The sequence below is a fragment of the Beta vulgaris genome, chromosome 4 (genome assembly GCF_026745355.1).
Source record: "Beta vulgaris subsp. vulgaris cultivar EL10 chromosome 4, EL10.2, whole genome shotgun sequence".
Lineage (NCBI taxonomy): Eukaryota > Viridiplantae > Streptophyta > Magnoliopsida > Caryophyllales > Amaranthaceae > Beta > Beta vulgaris.
In genome coordinates this window covers 5328934-5345969 of record NC_079205.1, presented here as the reverse complement: position 1 = coordinate 5345969, position 17036 = coordinate 5328934, and the positions used below count along the sequence as shown (strand labels likewise).

At 36.6% G+C, this 17036-nt stretch overlaps 1 protein-coding gene across 1 annotated transcript; it reads left to right on the top strand.

Annotated features, from left to right (window-relative positions):
- The first annotated feature begins 5813 nt into the window (after positions 1-5813).
- On the top strand, positions 5814-9915 carry LOC130591032 (uncharacterized protein At4g26485-like). The gene is made up of 4 exons (XM_057393903.1): positions 5814-6040; positions 6681-7442; positions 7562-7754; positions 9428-9915. The coding sequence occupies exons 2-4, from the start codon at positions 6854-6856 to the stop codon at positions 9699-9701; spliced, it is 1056 nt and encodes a 351-aa protein (XP_057249886.1). The 5' UTR covers positions 5814-6040; positions 6681-6853; the 3' UTR covers positions 9702-9915.
- Positions 9916-17036: the final 7121 nt, after the last annotated feature.

Sequence of the window (17036 nt, the reverse complement as noted above, 5' to 3'; positions counted from 1 at the left end):
GGTAAAAGCGCAGCCCTTCGTTGTGAAGGGCTGCGCTTGTAAAGCGCAGCCCTACTTAAAAAGTGAAGGGCTGCTATTGAAAGGGCTGCTGTCAAAAAGCGCAGCCCTTCCTTATTTTTCCACTAGTGGTAATTTGTCTTGATGGTGCTTGGTTAACCACATGCACTCTTCAGCTTAGTCGACCTGCTGCAATACGTAGTTAACCGTATAAGAATGATGTGGATTGAATACTTCCATCGGTGGAGGTATAATCCAAGAGAAAGCTTTGTTTCCAAGTTTTGAAAATATAATTTCGATGACTCGGGTACGTTCATTTGGTTGTATTAACGTAAACAATTGTACAATTATTTTCTAGAGGAAAATATAGGCAAAATATAGAAATTATGCAGTGTATTTAAAAGCAATGTGAGCTAGTTGGTTAGATGATAATCTGTTGAAGTATTAATTTTATGTTTGTAGCTAGGCATCCCAAAATGAATTGTGCAAGATCATGAACCATTTTGACTTTTAAAGAACCACTTATATCACATATTGTAAGTCGATCTAACAATTTGTTAATAAAATAAGATATAAGTTTATCCTCCTATTAAAAAAATATTGGTTATTTGATGATATAGAGGTCATATGAGATCGATACTTATACATTGGAACGGTCACATCATTTGTAAGATTGCAAGAGTCACATTCATAAACTCCTTAGACAACAATGGCATGCTTCATATATGATATTGCCAACATCTCAAGATGACACGCATTGACGATAACTCGACAATATTGTACCTCCAAGATGATTCAAAGTTATTTATTCATGTATAGGTTTATTTCAGTTTAAAAAATAAATAGTAAAGGTTTAATTACATTTCTTACGACATGAAAAGTATCTAATCAGATCCGAGTAGCATTCGAAATTTTAATGAATGACTGTAAGGAGAAAGAAGTTGAGCGGAACCAGGCAACTCTTTTTTGCTAATTTATCGGATTGATAACTATAAACTTAGAAGATAAAATTATTCAATAAAATAGTAATTTAAGATACACATTAATATAATTATCATTCTCATACCATGTAGATAAAGAAGAAGTTAAGTCATCTACTTTGCTAACATAAATCCTGTGTAAATCCTATTGTAAGATATTTTCGGCCTATGTTTTTAACAAACACAGGAAACCACTATCACATATTAATATGACAATTTTAAAAATGAAATAAAATGGAAATGAGAATAATTCATGTAGTTCAATAAAGCTCTTTCCATATAGACCACATGCAAAAAGAATTGGACGAAAAATAGCTTCAGTGTTAAGATGCATGCTGATCTTTAAATATGTGCACAAATTCATTCCAAAGGGTTAACTTAATAATTGTCCAATTGCAAGTAGAAATGGGATTAGTATTAGGAACATTTTGTGTTAAATGAATATAGAGATGGTATACAAATAAGAATTAATTTATTAGAATATACTTACGTTTTATCTATTATTGCCAAATCTCTTTTAACCGAGTTTCCTCCAGCTAACTTAATTGGTGAAGCATATAGAACTAATCCATTACATCTTAACAAAATCAAAATTGTATAACTAAAGTTACCTTCATTCAAGCCAATAATTTAATCTAGATAAATGATTAGTAAAAGTAACGAGCACCATATCAGTACGATTGGCATGAACATGGATTAGTTGAAAGCAACTAAATTATAGAAGAATGTAGAAAATGCACTATCATCATGCTCTTCGCGTATTACAATTGTTTCTACTGCTATCGTCATTTGCTTCTAGTTTGGGACAAGTTCATTGCTCTTATCGGCGTGCACTCACTGGTGGAAAAAAGTCCATCTGATGCGGTCAAAAATCAGGCTTACTGATGCAGTTTTGGTCCGCATCAAATGGGCTCGCAGCAGTATTGAGAAATATATTGATCTGGTTTAAAACCACATCAGATTCGTTAGATACAGATGCGGTTTTGAACAAGACCGCATCAGAAAGTAGGGAAGGGTCTTTAAAAAATATGTACAGCAAGACAGCGTCACTCACACCAGTCAGTGTTCGGGATGGCATTTGGGCGGGGCGGGTGCGGAGGATGGTACCCCCACATCCGCACCCGCATTAAATTATCATCCCCATCCTCGCCCCACCACCCATTACGGGGGAAGATTTCATCCCTATCCCCGCCGCGCCCCACCACCCATTGCGGGGGGAAATTCTATACCCACCCCCGCCCCACCCCCGCACCCACGTCGTACCCGCATCATACCCACTTCATCCCCCAAAAAAATCCACCAAAAAATCTGCCATAAGCCCATTATAGTTGTCTACTTCCCAAAAGCACAATATAATATAGTAAAAGAAAAATTAAAATAAATTAACAATGGTAAATATTTTATTACATTTCAAAAGTATCTTCAAATACATTAGTAATATATGTATATAAATAGAATTTTAATAATAAATATGCGGGGCGGGGTGGGCGGGCGGGGATGGGCGGGATAACATAAAATCCACACCCGCTCCACCACCCATTGCGGGTACAATTTTAATCCCTATCCCCACCCCATCCCCGCCAAACCTAGACCCATCCCCGCTCCAATTGGGCGGGGATAAGGCGGGTCTCCTACTTGACCCGCCCCACTGCCATCCCTAGTCAGTGTCAACATTTCAGTCTTATATACAGAGCATTAAAACACACAATTTTATACAAAAAAAATTCATATATAATATTTTCAACAATTTTACATATGTAGATTACAACAAAAAAAAACTAATAATTAAAACTGAAAAATGAAATATTGTACAGAAAAAAATAAAAACAAAAAACATATACATAAAATTTAAAAAATACTAAATGAAACTTATACACAAAATTTTAAAACGAAAAATAAAACGAAAATGAAAACCAAAATATGAAATTGAAACCCTAAGATCTAAAAAGGTACAAAATTACAATCTAGATAGAAAACCCAAAAATTCAGAAATAAAATTATAAACTTATAATTAACCTAATTAGAAACGAAAATAAGAAAGTCGGACGAAAATGAAAATTAAAAACAAAAACAATAAACCCAACCCTAGATCTAGCGACGGTTCATGGCGGTGGTTGTTAACAATGATGAGCAACGGAGAGAAACCACTGACAGCGACGAGCGACAGAGGAGCGTTGAGATCGAAGACGGTTCGCGACCATTGATGACGGAGGAGCGTTGTTGATGATGAAAATAACGTTGAGAGGGAGTTGGTGAGAGTGGGAAGAGGAGAGGGAGTTGAGGAGAAGAGATGTAAGGTTTGTGAGAGGAGAGAGGGAAGAGGAATATGAGGAGAGAGGGTTATGATGGGGAAGCTAAGAGGCTGGGACGAAAATGAGGGAGCAACGGGTTTAATTTGTTAACATGGGCCGGAACATGGGCCACGCACGAACATGGGCCACACAAAAAGTTAAGCTTTAAAAAAGTACGAAAATCTAATGCAGTCCACGAAACCGCATTAGATTTAATAAAACCGCATCAGTTTTTGTAATCTGATGTGGTCCACAAGAAGACCGCATCGGATTTTCCTCCCAGCTTTCCCTCCCATTTTTTATGTTGATTTTCGGATGCGATTTTACAAAAACCGCATTTGTTACAAAGTGACATATAAAGTTTTTTCCACTAGTGACTACTTGCAAGTTGCACCCCACGGAGTACATAAACAAATCACTCGTGAAACTTTCCTATGAAGTTTTCAACATGGGGTGAGAATATAGTGCATTGTATGCACTCACCTTATCATTAGAACCAAAATGAAAATTGATAAGAGTGTATTGTACCATTGTGAAATAATTACAAAACATTATCTGAAATTTTATTTTACCTCGACATCAACAAAAAACATTTTTCATATCTGGTCAGCTGTTCCGCTGTTATCGTAATTGAATACGTTGTAGTTATTAACCAACCAAGCCCTGACATTATATCGTCATACCCCGCAAAGATATAAACGCATAAAGGGTGGATACTGAAAGTCCATCCTGAAAAAATATGTTAGAGATAAAAATTTAATTACATATAATTTGAAAATGACTAACATCTCTATTTGTACATTCACAACACATTACAATATGTTAGGTTTCACAATAAATCATTATCGTAATGATGCAATTAATTGAAGACTATACGACTACGATATGAACATGAGATTGTTATGAAGTAAGTCATAATGGTAAAATGCATAAATTAGGTAGAATCATGATAATTTTTCAATCAATTACTGCAACAGGTTGGTTTTTAAAAAGGATTTAAAACGGTTGGTTAATGAGCTACACTCATCTGAACACGTCTAGTCATTATTGAATGAAGTACCCTGTGTATTATTTTGAAACTAGGCTACCAGTGAATTTTCAAAACATAGAGGGTACCAGGTGATTTTTTTGAAAACTCGGGATACTTGGTGAAAAAATCGCTATATCTAAGCTTGAGGGTGCTTCTTCTGGGCATGTATGTTACATGTCCCAGATTGTTGTTGAGGTATAGAAATCCTTTCCCTGTCGTTCTTTTGTACTTGTATAATAGCATGTTTTTTATATGATCGTATGACTTATATGCCTTATCTCCTTCTTTTCTGCTCTTTGCTCGCAGTATCATAACGGAATACTAGGCTAAACTGCTCAGAAAGGAAAACAAGTAGCTCGTCCGTCAAGCTACAACGACCGGAGACAAAGCCGTGCATGATATCAAAAGGGCGGAAATCTTGCATCACCAATCTAGGGAAGCTTGGGAAAAGTGCTCGACCGAGATGGATAAAAATTTCTACTTCCCATGAATTTGTCAACCAAACAACAAAAAATTCCAATTACTAGGATTTTTAACTTTCCATGTTAAATAATGTGAACCAACACAATCACTTGTGTGCCGACGAGAGAAAGGAGCGAGGTCTAGCCTCAGCCAATGTTCACATAAGGTTGGGCGAGACCTATTGCAGGTTGGTGGAAGGTGAACGTTGATGCGAGGCGTCTTGGGGAGTGGGGGTGCGGATCTGGATCTCGTGTGCAGGGACGAAAATGGGGAAGTGTTGGGTTTTGTCGTGGTCCAGCAAGGAGTGAATTGGGAAGCGCAGATTGCGAAAGCCAATGCAGTATTGGCGGTGCTGCAGTGGGGTATTGAGCTCGGTGCTTCAAAGTTGATTGTGGAGAGCGATTGTTTGATGGTTATCTAAGTATTGAGACGTGGTCGTTACAGTTCTAGTGAATTTTCTCTTGTTATAGATGATATTCTAGCTTTGTCATCTCGTTTTAATTCTATTGTATGGTCTTTTGTAAAGCGCTCCTACGATAAAGTTGTTCACTTTCTAGCTCATTTCCAACATGTGGAGATTGGTTAGCGTAAGTGGGAGGATGATATCCCGAATAGCGTTAACATTGCTCATTTTGATATAATACATCAAGCCTTCTTTGGATTTCCCCCCAAAAAAAATAACAGGAAATCGATGAACCTTTTAATTATGTCATGGGTGGAAAGATTTTGTAAATTTGGTAATGAGCCATGATTTTTTTTAGAATGAGAGAGAAAGTTGTCAAAATAGGAGAATAAACATTTTTTTATTGTGAGGATGCTCTAACTAGTTTACTCTTATCTAGCAATACCTCTCTAATTCAATATCACGAATTAATCAGGGGAGGATTTAGCCAATTAGGAGTATAGTGACTAGTGAGTACGGAGTACACCATAGCTAAGTAAAGCACCATGATTGCTTTTCTTTCTTTTCTCTTTCCTCTCTTCCTATCGTCCTATCTCGTCAGTCACTCTCTTTCTCTCTTTTCTTTTCCTCTCTCCTACGTATCAAAGTTACAAGTCCAAGTAACGTTCCTTGTTTTCTCCTTATCTCTTTTACTTTCTCCTCTCTCTTTCCTCTTTCATAGTTTTTTTTTTTATGTTTCTAAATTTAAATAAACTCCCTGTCACAAGTCTCACTGCCGACTGCCGAGCACAGAGGAGCAGTCCTTTGTCTTCACATTGCTAGCCGCCAGGAAGTCGCGCGCGGCAACCGCGAGACGGATGCCGGACAATTGTGGGAGGTAAGTTTTTAACCCATTTTGGCTTTTACACCATTCACCCTCACATTGATCGTATTTTACAAAATACTACCTCTGTTTTTTTAGTTGCAACGATTTAACTATAAGTAGATAGGGAAAATGTATAATCGTTAAAAAAAACAGAGGTAGTATATAATAATGAAAAATATATAAATGTAGAGTCATATTAAATTCACCTCGTCTTTTAGTTTCAAAATATTATATTTTTTTAATTTTTACTTACTCAAATTTAGACATAAAATAATTAATGTTACGTATTAATAAGTGTGCATGGATGTAAATAATACTTATGAAACACATGAACCATTTTTTAATCCATCGCCTTTTCAGTTTTCTTGAGACATGGAGTGAAACATGTTTATTACTTGTTTAGAAGTTGTGAAATTGAAATTAGTTTTATGATATGATTTGGGATTATGTCAATTAAATTTTCAAATAAGAAATTGTGAATGTAAAATTAGATATTGTGAATTGAGATTAGTTGAATTGAAATTAAAAATTGTATTGAAATCAATTAAATGTTGTGAATCGAAATTAGTTGTACTCGAAACTGGAGGTTGTGAATTGAGATAGGGGACTTTGGAATTAATCTCTAATTATGTGTTTACTTTATAAATGCTAGATTTGGAAGATCATAAACAAAAGTTTATAATTTCTTTCTTTGGAAGAAAGCCGGAGGGAAATCACAAAAGACTTCAACTTCATCTTCTCCGACATCCGTACTTTCATCCCGTAATTCGCATATCAGCCCTGTTAGTAGAAATAGCATGTGTGCATAGCTTTGCTATAATAAAAATGGGTCAAATATGTTCCTACTTGAGGAAATTTCTGTGTCCTAAAGCAAAAACAATAACAATAACACCAAGAGATGATCATCAAGCCAATGACTTAACAATTCCTTTTATAAATACTCATGAGAAGCAACTAGAAAGCCACTACATCGACATATATGATCATCATATTCATGGTGAGCCAATATCGGGTTCGAGCACCGTCGAAACCATTGAAAGTCATTACAACAACTTGGATGTTCTAATTACTCCTCACATTGTGGTTGATCTGAAGAGTGGTGATGAAGAAGATGCTACGACGACGACGAAGAAGAGCAAGAATATAAAGAAAAAGAACAGGAATGGAAAGAAATTAGTCATAGATCATGGTGATAAGCAAGTAATACCAGAAATTGTCTTGGAAAAAAATGTTACTAATACTGTTATTAATCGTTTGTCTAGTGTTCCGAAAGAAATAGTAAGGAGAATAGGATCGTACACTAGCGCACAGAGAATACTACTCGTTGGTGAGGGTGACTTCTCGTTCTCCTCTTGTTTGGCTGTTGCTTTTGGTACTTCGCATAATATAACTGCCACTTCTCTAAACTCCGAAGGTAAATTACTGTAACATAGTAGAATGTTATCCTATTTCCTAATTCCTTACATAAGTACATGGAAATTATTGACAAAGTTTTGCATCTTTCTAATAGTTTGTTGCTGTTGAATTTGGCAGACTTTCTGATCAATAACTACGCAAAATTCTTGACCAACAAAGCACAGCTTGTGACTCGAGGGAGCATGGTCCTTCACGACGTTGATTCCAGGATTATGCTGAAACATCCAATTATTGGCAGCATGGTATTTGATCGTATCATCTTCAATTTTCCACATGCTGGAAAATTTGGTAAAACTGATACTGAACTGCGGTAAGAGTCATTTTTCGTTCCAACCGCTAGTCCAGTCCATAGAGTAGTAGTGACTCATTGTACGTGGAGTCTGAGATTGATACATCAACCTACTAGGTAAATTATTCACTAGAAATAAACAATTAAAAAATTCTTCCTCCCTTTCTTTTTAAGTGACACATTTCTTGTTTTCACGTTTGCCAATGCATTATTTTAACTATTAATATCTTTAATTATTAATAAGTAAAAATTATAAAAATAATGTTGATATTAAAAAAATTAACATTCAGACGAATCTAACAAGATCCCACATGCAAATGTAAACACTATGCAAACAGGCCCGGTCCTGATCTTTTTAGGGCCCTAGGCAAAATAGTAGATTGGGGCCCCTTTAAAAACTACAAATTATAATAGAATAAATTAAAAAAAGACTTTTGTTCAAGCAACTCAGATCATCACTTCCAGATAAATGTTTTAGACAACATTATAATTTGCAAATAAAATGAATCAAACCAGAATTTCAGAATGAGAATACTCAAATCAAATCATATTATAGAGGATAAGGATGGAATACCAACACCTTGAACAAGTGGATTGCTAAGACAATTCGGCAGCACGGCAGGCGGCGGCAGTGGCAGGCGGCAGGCACGGCAGCGCGAATGCAGCAGCACGACAGCAGGAATTGCGATGAAGCGATGGGCTCCGGCAGGCGCAGCGACGACCATCGACGACTGAGCAATCCGGCGATTACGTTACCCCAACAAAGCACTCGAAATTTCGGTAAATCAGAAACCAAAAAATTCCCAAAAACCTTACTCAAATTCTTAATTTCATAATATCTAAATAGTTTCACTTGATTGAGACTAAATCTAAAGAGTATTGCATTACAGAAATAAAATTCTTCCCTATTTAAATTGTAGAAAAAAAATCCCGTTGTCATATTTAAAGGAAATTTAACAGCTAACTTTTTGGGAAATATGGAAAATCTCAAAGAGTTTAATGGAGGTTTGAGAAATTTTTAGATATTAAAAGAGATTTTAATGTGGATCTTGGAAAGTGAGAGAAAATGAGTGATTGAATGAAGATTTGAAGAACATACAAAGAGGAGTAAAAGACGAGGAGTCGAAATTTTGAGAATTGGGATTTTCTTTCTCAGTTGATTGAAGACAGAAGAACGACGTGTGTGATTGTGAGCAGGCCTTTTTTTTTTCTTAATTCTATTTTAAAAGCTAGAGGATTGTGCCCCTTTTAACCATGGGCCCTTGGCCTTTGCCCTTTCAAACACCCCTCAGGACCAGACCTGTATGCAAATGTGTCACCAAAGCTAATTAAAGTTTAAATTATGAATAGTAAACACTATGCAAATCACCAAAGCTAATTAAACTTTAAACTGTGAATAGTAAACACTATGCAGATGTGTCACTTAAAAAGAAACGGATGAAGTAATTAACATTATTCATTTGGATTTTACCAATTAATGATGTTTATCTCTAGTGGATAGATTACTCATTAATAAGTGTTCGAAAACAAGCCAATTAAGTAAATGTAGAATGCAGAAATAAGGCAGAAAATACACACTTTTGTATGGAGTGCAAATGATAAATACACTAATTTTGCAGCACGTTGAACATAGATTGTGCGGTTTTTCCGTTGGAGTCTAAGTGACATTATAACATCATTGTTAATTTTGGCAGTTTACATCAAAAGCTGGTGAGGGGTTTCTTGAAGAACGCAAAGAAGATGATCGGAGAAGATGGTGAGATACACATCACCTCGAAATCGAATGGATTTTTTCTTGAGTGGGATATCCCAAAAATTGGAAGTGATCACGGATTAAATTTACTCCAAGAAGTAAAGTTTAAACGTAGCAAGTATCCTGGCTATAATACCAAGTATGGGTTTGGAGGGGACAAGGACTTCGATTGTAGTAACAGCAAAACCTACAAGTTTGGTCTTTCACTTAAATGAAAATTCTGGCATCTTATATGAAAAGAAGGCTAATGTACTCTAGCAACTTATTGAGTATGGAGTGGGTGAAGTTTTTGTTGTTCTTTCAGCATCAACTAAGGTCCTTTTTGGCAAATAGAGTTTAGCTATTAGAGTTTCGAGTTTGATGTTAGAGTTTTGACTTTTTATCATTGTGTTTGGTAATAATTAACTAATTGCTAAAAGCTTATTGTCATTTGTTTGTGTGAAATGACATTTTTAGACATTTTAATACACATGGTAGTACTATAGTATTATTATTAGAGGCATGAAAGTCATTGAATATAATTTTACCTAATTCTCTTTTTCATCTTGAGAGTTTTTATTCCAAAACTCTCCCTAAAACTCTCTTTTAACACCCTTTTTAGAGTTTTTCACTAATCAACTCTAAAAGTGGTCCAAAACTCTCTTTTTACTCTAAAATTCTAATTGCCAAACACTCCCTTATATGTAATAGGGGTAATATGTATTTTACTTTGGTTGTTGAACCTTTTTTTTAAAGTATAATGACATTGTTCAAAGTGTATCTAGCTAGCCAATTGCAGTTCATGACATTTTATATTTCTAGCGGCTACACTTTCTACAATTGGGTGTTTCATGTTAGATGCTATACTTTTTTTTTTTTTGGAAAATAGATCTTTTCTATCTCTCTCCAATCACATGGGTCCCCATTTTTCTCTCTATCTCCGCCCTCTTCAAAATTGTCTATAAATTCGTATTTTGAAAAATATAACAACTAATATGAAACGGAAATAGTATATTTTTACATCCAATTATACACATTATCTCACTAAACTTTGTTTGTGATGCTATTTTGCATATGCACATAATTGAACTGAGACAAAATCTTTATAAAAGTTTTGTATGCATTATTATTTCAAAAAACCTAAAAAATCTATATATATGACCCTACCCTCGTGAAGAAAGCAAAGACAGACAAGAGGGGAGGTGGGTGCTTAAATTTTCTATACAAATATATTAAAAGGCGTGCGAAAAAAGTTTATGTGCCACGTGACACTCTCCTCAAATTTCTAATGTAAATGTTCATGTCTACTTTTCACTTTTAAAAAAATGTGTAAGTGCAAGGTATCGAACACGTGACCTTTGGATTGAAAAATAAGAGGTTAACCATCAATACAGTATGACTTTGTTGTTTAATGTTTCAAATAAAATATGATAAAGTCTTGTAATAATCGTACTTAACTAAAAAGACTTAACAAGTATATACTCCCTCCGTTTTTTTATTGCTACATTGTTGTATGCACAACAAATTATACAATGTCACTTTCAAGCTTTTTGGAGTGTACTTTTTCATCCATAATGTTAAATAATGAAAAAAAAAAGTGAGAAAGTAGTATTTTTGGGTGGAAAAGTGAAGAACAAATATAAAAGTATTACTTTATAGTGGGCCAAGTACCCCAAATAAGGAAAATATGGCCCTGTTTGGCAAATATAGTTTAGAGTTTAGCTGTTAGAGTTTTGAGTTTTAACTTTTTGTTCAGCAGATTTTAACTGCTGATTTGACAACTTTTTTTATAAATGTGTTTGGTAAAAATTAACTGATTACTAAAAGCTTATTGCCATTTGTTTGTGTAAAATGACACTTAGAGACATTTCAATACATATATGTAGTGTTATTATTAGAGACAAAAAAGTCATTAAACATATTTCTACCTAATCCTCTAAAGAAAAAGCTCTAGATATGAACTTTTTCATTTTGAGAGTTTTCCTTCCAAAAATCTCTCTAAAACTCTCTTTTATCAAACACCCCTTTTAGAGTTTTTGACTAGTTAAAACTCTAAAAGTGGTTCAAACCTCTCTTTTTGCTCCAAAACTCTAATTGCCAAACACCCCAGTAATTAAAAAGAAGCAACTATTTAAGGAAAATGTAGCAATTAAAAAAAAAGGACGGAGTACATCTTTATCACTCTTATTACGTAACTTACAAGAGAATATTGATGATGTCATATTCTCTTACCACAATTCCTTTGAAGGTATTGTTATCAAACTCAAAGCTTTTTGAAAACTTTACTTATCACGCCGTGACGTGAATTTTTCAATTTCTTAATGGACAAAAAATACGAAAAGTAGAAAAATAAATCATGAAATAAAAAAATAGTAACATATTTGTTTATTGTAATTGACCCGAGGCATCACCCGAGCAAAAAAACTAGTTTTTTTTTTTAAAAAAAAAGGAAAGAAAACTAGGCTACACTCTAATAATAGAATAACCTAACTCATCTTTGTGAGTGATAAGAGGGAGACCTGGGGATAGAGCCGAGGAAGAGAGTTGTCGTTGTTCAAGGTTTTTGCCTCGATTCGCTAGCAAGTATGCCGCCTGATTAACTTCCCTATAACAATAATGGGCGGATAATGAATTCAGCTTCTTGGTGTCCTGCTCTACGGGAGGTGGATGCTTATTGCTCATTCATAGTCATCTATATTAGAATGAAATTCTATTGGAATGTCTTGCATATGTTACCAGACACTTCACACGATCCATAAGGGGTCTAACTATATTAATTTTCTAAGAAAAGTGGAAAAATTGAGCATAAGAGAGCCAATCATATCACGTTTGAACATGCAATTTTGAATGGAAAATCTTGGAGATGACAATCACGTCTTGTTGGGTCGGGCTCCTGTTTGGATCAATAATGAATTGGTAAAATATTCCTCAACCTAAAACTAACCTATTGAATAAATAGGTTTGAAAAACTCAACTTATGACCATAATATCATAAAAGAAAAATGAGAAAAAAAAATAAAATAAAATGAAAAAAAGAAACGAGAAATTAGAGATAAATTCTACTGGAATAAATTCGCAGCCGAAAACATGAGTTTTCAACGCCTCTCCGTAGTCGGAGAAAACCAACCGTTGAGATAAAAAACTGTAACATTAACTTCAAAAGGTTCAAAATCACTCAATTAATAACAAAAGCCCCAATCTTCAAATGAAGTAAATTTGTTATTTTCATTTTAGGATAAAACATATTCAAGGTTGAAAGTTGCTCTTCTATATATATGCAATTCCAACACAGTACAACTTGTCGAGATTTGTTATCAGGCTTCAGGCCCTGTTCACTTTTAGGCTTTAGCCAAAATTAATCACCTTTTTTTAGATAATTTTGGGTTCATACATTAAAAGTACCCGAAGGTAGGAATACACAACCTAGTTCAAGACATAAAAGGCCCAACCCAAAATACATCCACTAGACCTTCACAAAACATTTTTTTTTTTTTTGCATCAAAAAACAAAACATTTTTTTTTGGTAAACATAGCAAATCATTTATTAACTAATAATATTAAAACTATTACAATCTGAAATTACTTGTTCCATACAATAACTATTCCCAAAAACATTTACTGCAGCAAAACTTGTCAAAAAATTACCACCTAGAAGACCTCAAGCTCAAGTTACAAATATGGCAGAAGAAAGCCTTCATCAGACACTTATCTTTAGGGATGTAAGTGGATTTGTCAAGAGTTGTTAGGTTAAAGTTTTCTTGTCTTTCTCATTCCTTGATGATCAATATATATAGTACAAGTAGTTTAGGAAACTAAATCCTTGATGCAAAGGCAATACATCAATCAAGTATCAATCACATATATATTTCCTAAACTATATATCTCGATATCCCCCCACAAGTTGGAGCATGGGGATTATAGATGCCCAACTTGCCAAGAAGTGTGTCAAACTAAAGCTTCCCGAGAGCTTTGGTGAAGATATTCGCAACCTGCTCCGTAGTATGCACATAGGAGGGAGCGATAAGACCATCGGTAATAGCATCCCGAACAAAATAATAGTCGACTTCAATATGTTTAGTGCGCTCATGAAACACCGGATTTTTAGCAATGTGGAGGGTGGATTGACTATCACAAAAGAGACGAATAGCAGTAGGATGATGAATACCCAAACTCAATAAGATCGAGACCTTTCAACCGTTTCAGCTCACATGTAACAGCTGCCATAGAGCGATATTCGGCCTCAGCAGAACGAGATACAGTCGCTTGCTTTTTGGTCTTCCAAGCAATGGGAGAAGCACCAAGAAAGACAAGCCAGCCACTAAGAGAACGACGAGTGAGAGGACAAGCAGCCCAATCAGAATCACACCAACCTGCTAACGTCAAATCACAATCAGCACGAAGAAGGATACCCTGTCCGGGGGTACCCTTTAAGTAGCGAACAACTCGCAGGGCAGCCTCCCAATGCTCAACATGGGGGGCCTGCATGAACTGTGATAAAATATGCACTGAATATGCGAAATTCGGACGAGTTACAGAAAGATATATGAGACGGCCAACCAGACGCCTGTAGGACTCGGGATCATCAAGGAGCGAACCAGGATCAAAAGCAAGTTTATGATTTTGCTTGATAGGAAAAGTAGCGGGTTTAGAACCCAATAGACCAGCCTCAGAAATAATATCCAAGGTGTACTTTCGTTGACAAAGAAAGATACCAGAAGCACTACGAGCCACCTCAATGCCAAGAAAATACTTTAAAGGACCCAAGTCCTTCATTTTGAAACAATCAGAGAGATAGGCCTTGAAAGCCAACAAAGCAGCGGAATCATTCCCAACAACAATGAGATCGTCCACATACACCGACACATTAATTTGAATAGAGCCATGAGTGAGAGTAAACAAAGAATAATCAGAGTAAGACTGAAGGAAGCCATACCCACGAAGTGCATATACAAGTTTGGCGAACCAACAACGAGGAGTCTGTTTGAGGCCATAAAGAGATTTGCGAAGACGACAAACCATGTTAGGATGAGAAGATTCAAAACCAAGAGGAAGTTTCATGTACACCTCCTCATCTAAGTCACCATGAAGGAAAGCATTGTGAACATCCATTTGATGAAGTTCCCAATTTTTAGCGGCGGCAATAGCTAGAAAAGCGCGTATAGTGACCATTTTGGCAACAGGAGCAAATGTCTCAGTGTAATCGATACACTCCTTTTGGTGGTTGCCAAGGACCACCAAACAAGACTTCTGACGATCAAGATTACCAGCCGAATCAAATTTGTTTCTGTATACCCATTAACTACCAAGAGCACGCTTGCCAGGAGGCAAAGGTTCCATAGTCTACGTGCCATTCTCCTCTAAGGCCTGAATCTCATCAAGCATAAATTTCCTCCAGTCTGCATCCTGCATAGCCTCCTTAAAGGATTTGGGCTCCGAGATAGATGTGAGAGAAGCAATAAAATTTCTATATTGCACGGAAAAACTTTGACAATTAATGTAATGTGCAATAGGATAGGAGTTACCTGAGGAATGTCGAGGAGCAGGTGGAGAAGAGGAAGGACTGTCAGTTTGGATAGTGTTCGTCACATAATCACGTAAGAGAATAGAGGGAGTTTTAGTGCGTTGGCCACACCCTAAGTCAGTAGGGACGTCAGGTGGGCCGGTAGAGGAAACAGGCTGCTCAGACGAGAGAGAGAAAGGATGTGGGCTGCTGTGGACGTGAGGTCCAAGGGGTGCGCGGTCCGTGTGGGCCGAAGAAGGAGAAGCCGGATGGGCCTTAGTGGGAGAAGAAGAGGATGCAGGAGAGGTGGGTGTTTGGGCCGGTTTATTATGGACGTGAGGTCCAGAGATGGGCGTAGAAGGAGAAGGAGGGCGCGGGTGTGTTTGGGCCTAATTTGAGGGGGGTGAAGTGTCAAAAGGGGTATTTTGAGGAGGTGAAGGTGGTGTGGGCTCATTTGGAGATGATGGAGGAGGGTCATAATCAGCAAAGTCAAAATGAATAGTGTCATGATGAGGAACAAGAGTAGAGGGGTCAATATTGGCATCTTCAAGATCACAAAAGGGAACGTTTCCTCAAAAAATTTGACATCTCTATAAACAAAAGATTTCTTCGAGTCAAGATCAAAGAGCTTCCAACCTTTTTTACCCAGAGGATACCCCACAAACATGCATTTTCGACTGCGACTAGCAAATTTATCTCCTTTAGATTTATGATTGTGAGCAAAACATAAGGAGCCAAAGACTTTGATAGCATCATAGGATGCATGGGGGATGACCAAACAAAAGTTTATAGGGAGTTTTGTTGTTGAGTAATGGAGTAGGGGTACGGTTAATGAGATGAGCAGCAGTGAGAATACTCTCACCCCAAAAATAAATGGGAAGGTTGGCATGAAAACGTAGAGCCCGACCCACATTCAAAATATGTTGATGTTTACGCTCTACCCGTCCCTTTTGTTGTGGAGTAGCAACACAGGAAGTTTGAAAGAGAATGCCATTAGCAGTAAAATAATCATGGAGACAATTGAATTCAGTGCCATTATCACTTTGCACAATTTTAATAGAATGAGAAAACTGACGGTCAATCATAGTAATAAAGGCCATAAACATAGAAAAACCTCAGTTTTGTCAACTAATAAATAAACCCAAACAGCGCGGGAATAATCATCAACCAAAGTTAGGAAATAACAAGCACCACAGGATGACACATGTCTATATGGACCCCCACAAATCACAATGAATCTTTTCAAACATACGACTTGCTTTATGATCACTAATGAGAAATTTAGTTCGAGGATGTTTAACACGAAAACACACCTCACAACCCTTATTCAAACTACCATGCAAAGGAAGAACAGGAGGAAGTAATTTTAAAATTTTCTTGGAAGGGTGACCCATGCGATGATGCCACATAGTCAAGGAAGGAGAAGCTTCGCCAACAGAAACATGATGTATATAAGTCCCACCACCAAAGTAGTACAGTCCATCCCTTCTAACAGCCGCTCCAATCAGATTCCTCGACGGGTCCTGTATAACACAAACATTAGAATTGAATTGAACAACACAATTCCTTGTCGCAGTTAATTGTGAAAAAGAAAGCAAATTGCAATGTAAATGCGGGACAAAAAGAACATGAGTGAGAGTAATAAGATCGGAAAGACGAACAGAACCCTCTTTTTGGGCCATAACAACAACACCATTAGGAAGACCCACAGAACAATCATCAATACACACAACATCAAATAACTGAGAAACATCACCAGTCACATGATTAGAAGCACCAATATCCACAATCCATTTAGTAGAAGTAAACATACCATGGAGACGATCATCAGAAATTTTGGAATTACCCAAGAGACCTGCAATAGCTTTCCATTGGTCGGCTGTAAATAAGGTGGAGGGAAGAGCAGCAGCTCCGACCACCGCGGGATTGCTCACGGAAGCTACAGTGCTGGCAGCATTAGCACGAAGGGACCCATGACCACGCGGGGTAGAGGAGGCAACAGGTATGGTGGAGCGTGAGCCTCCACGGCCAGCAGATGCTTACTGCCTTTCTTCCCACCAAGCAGGGTAAC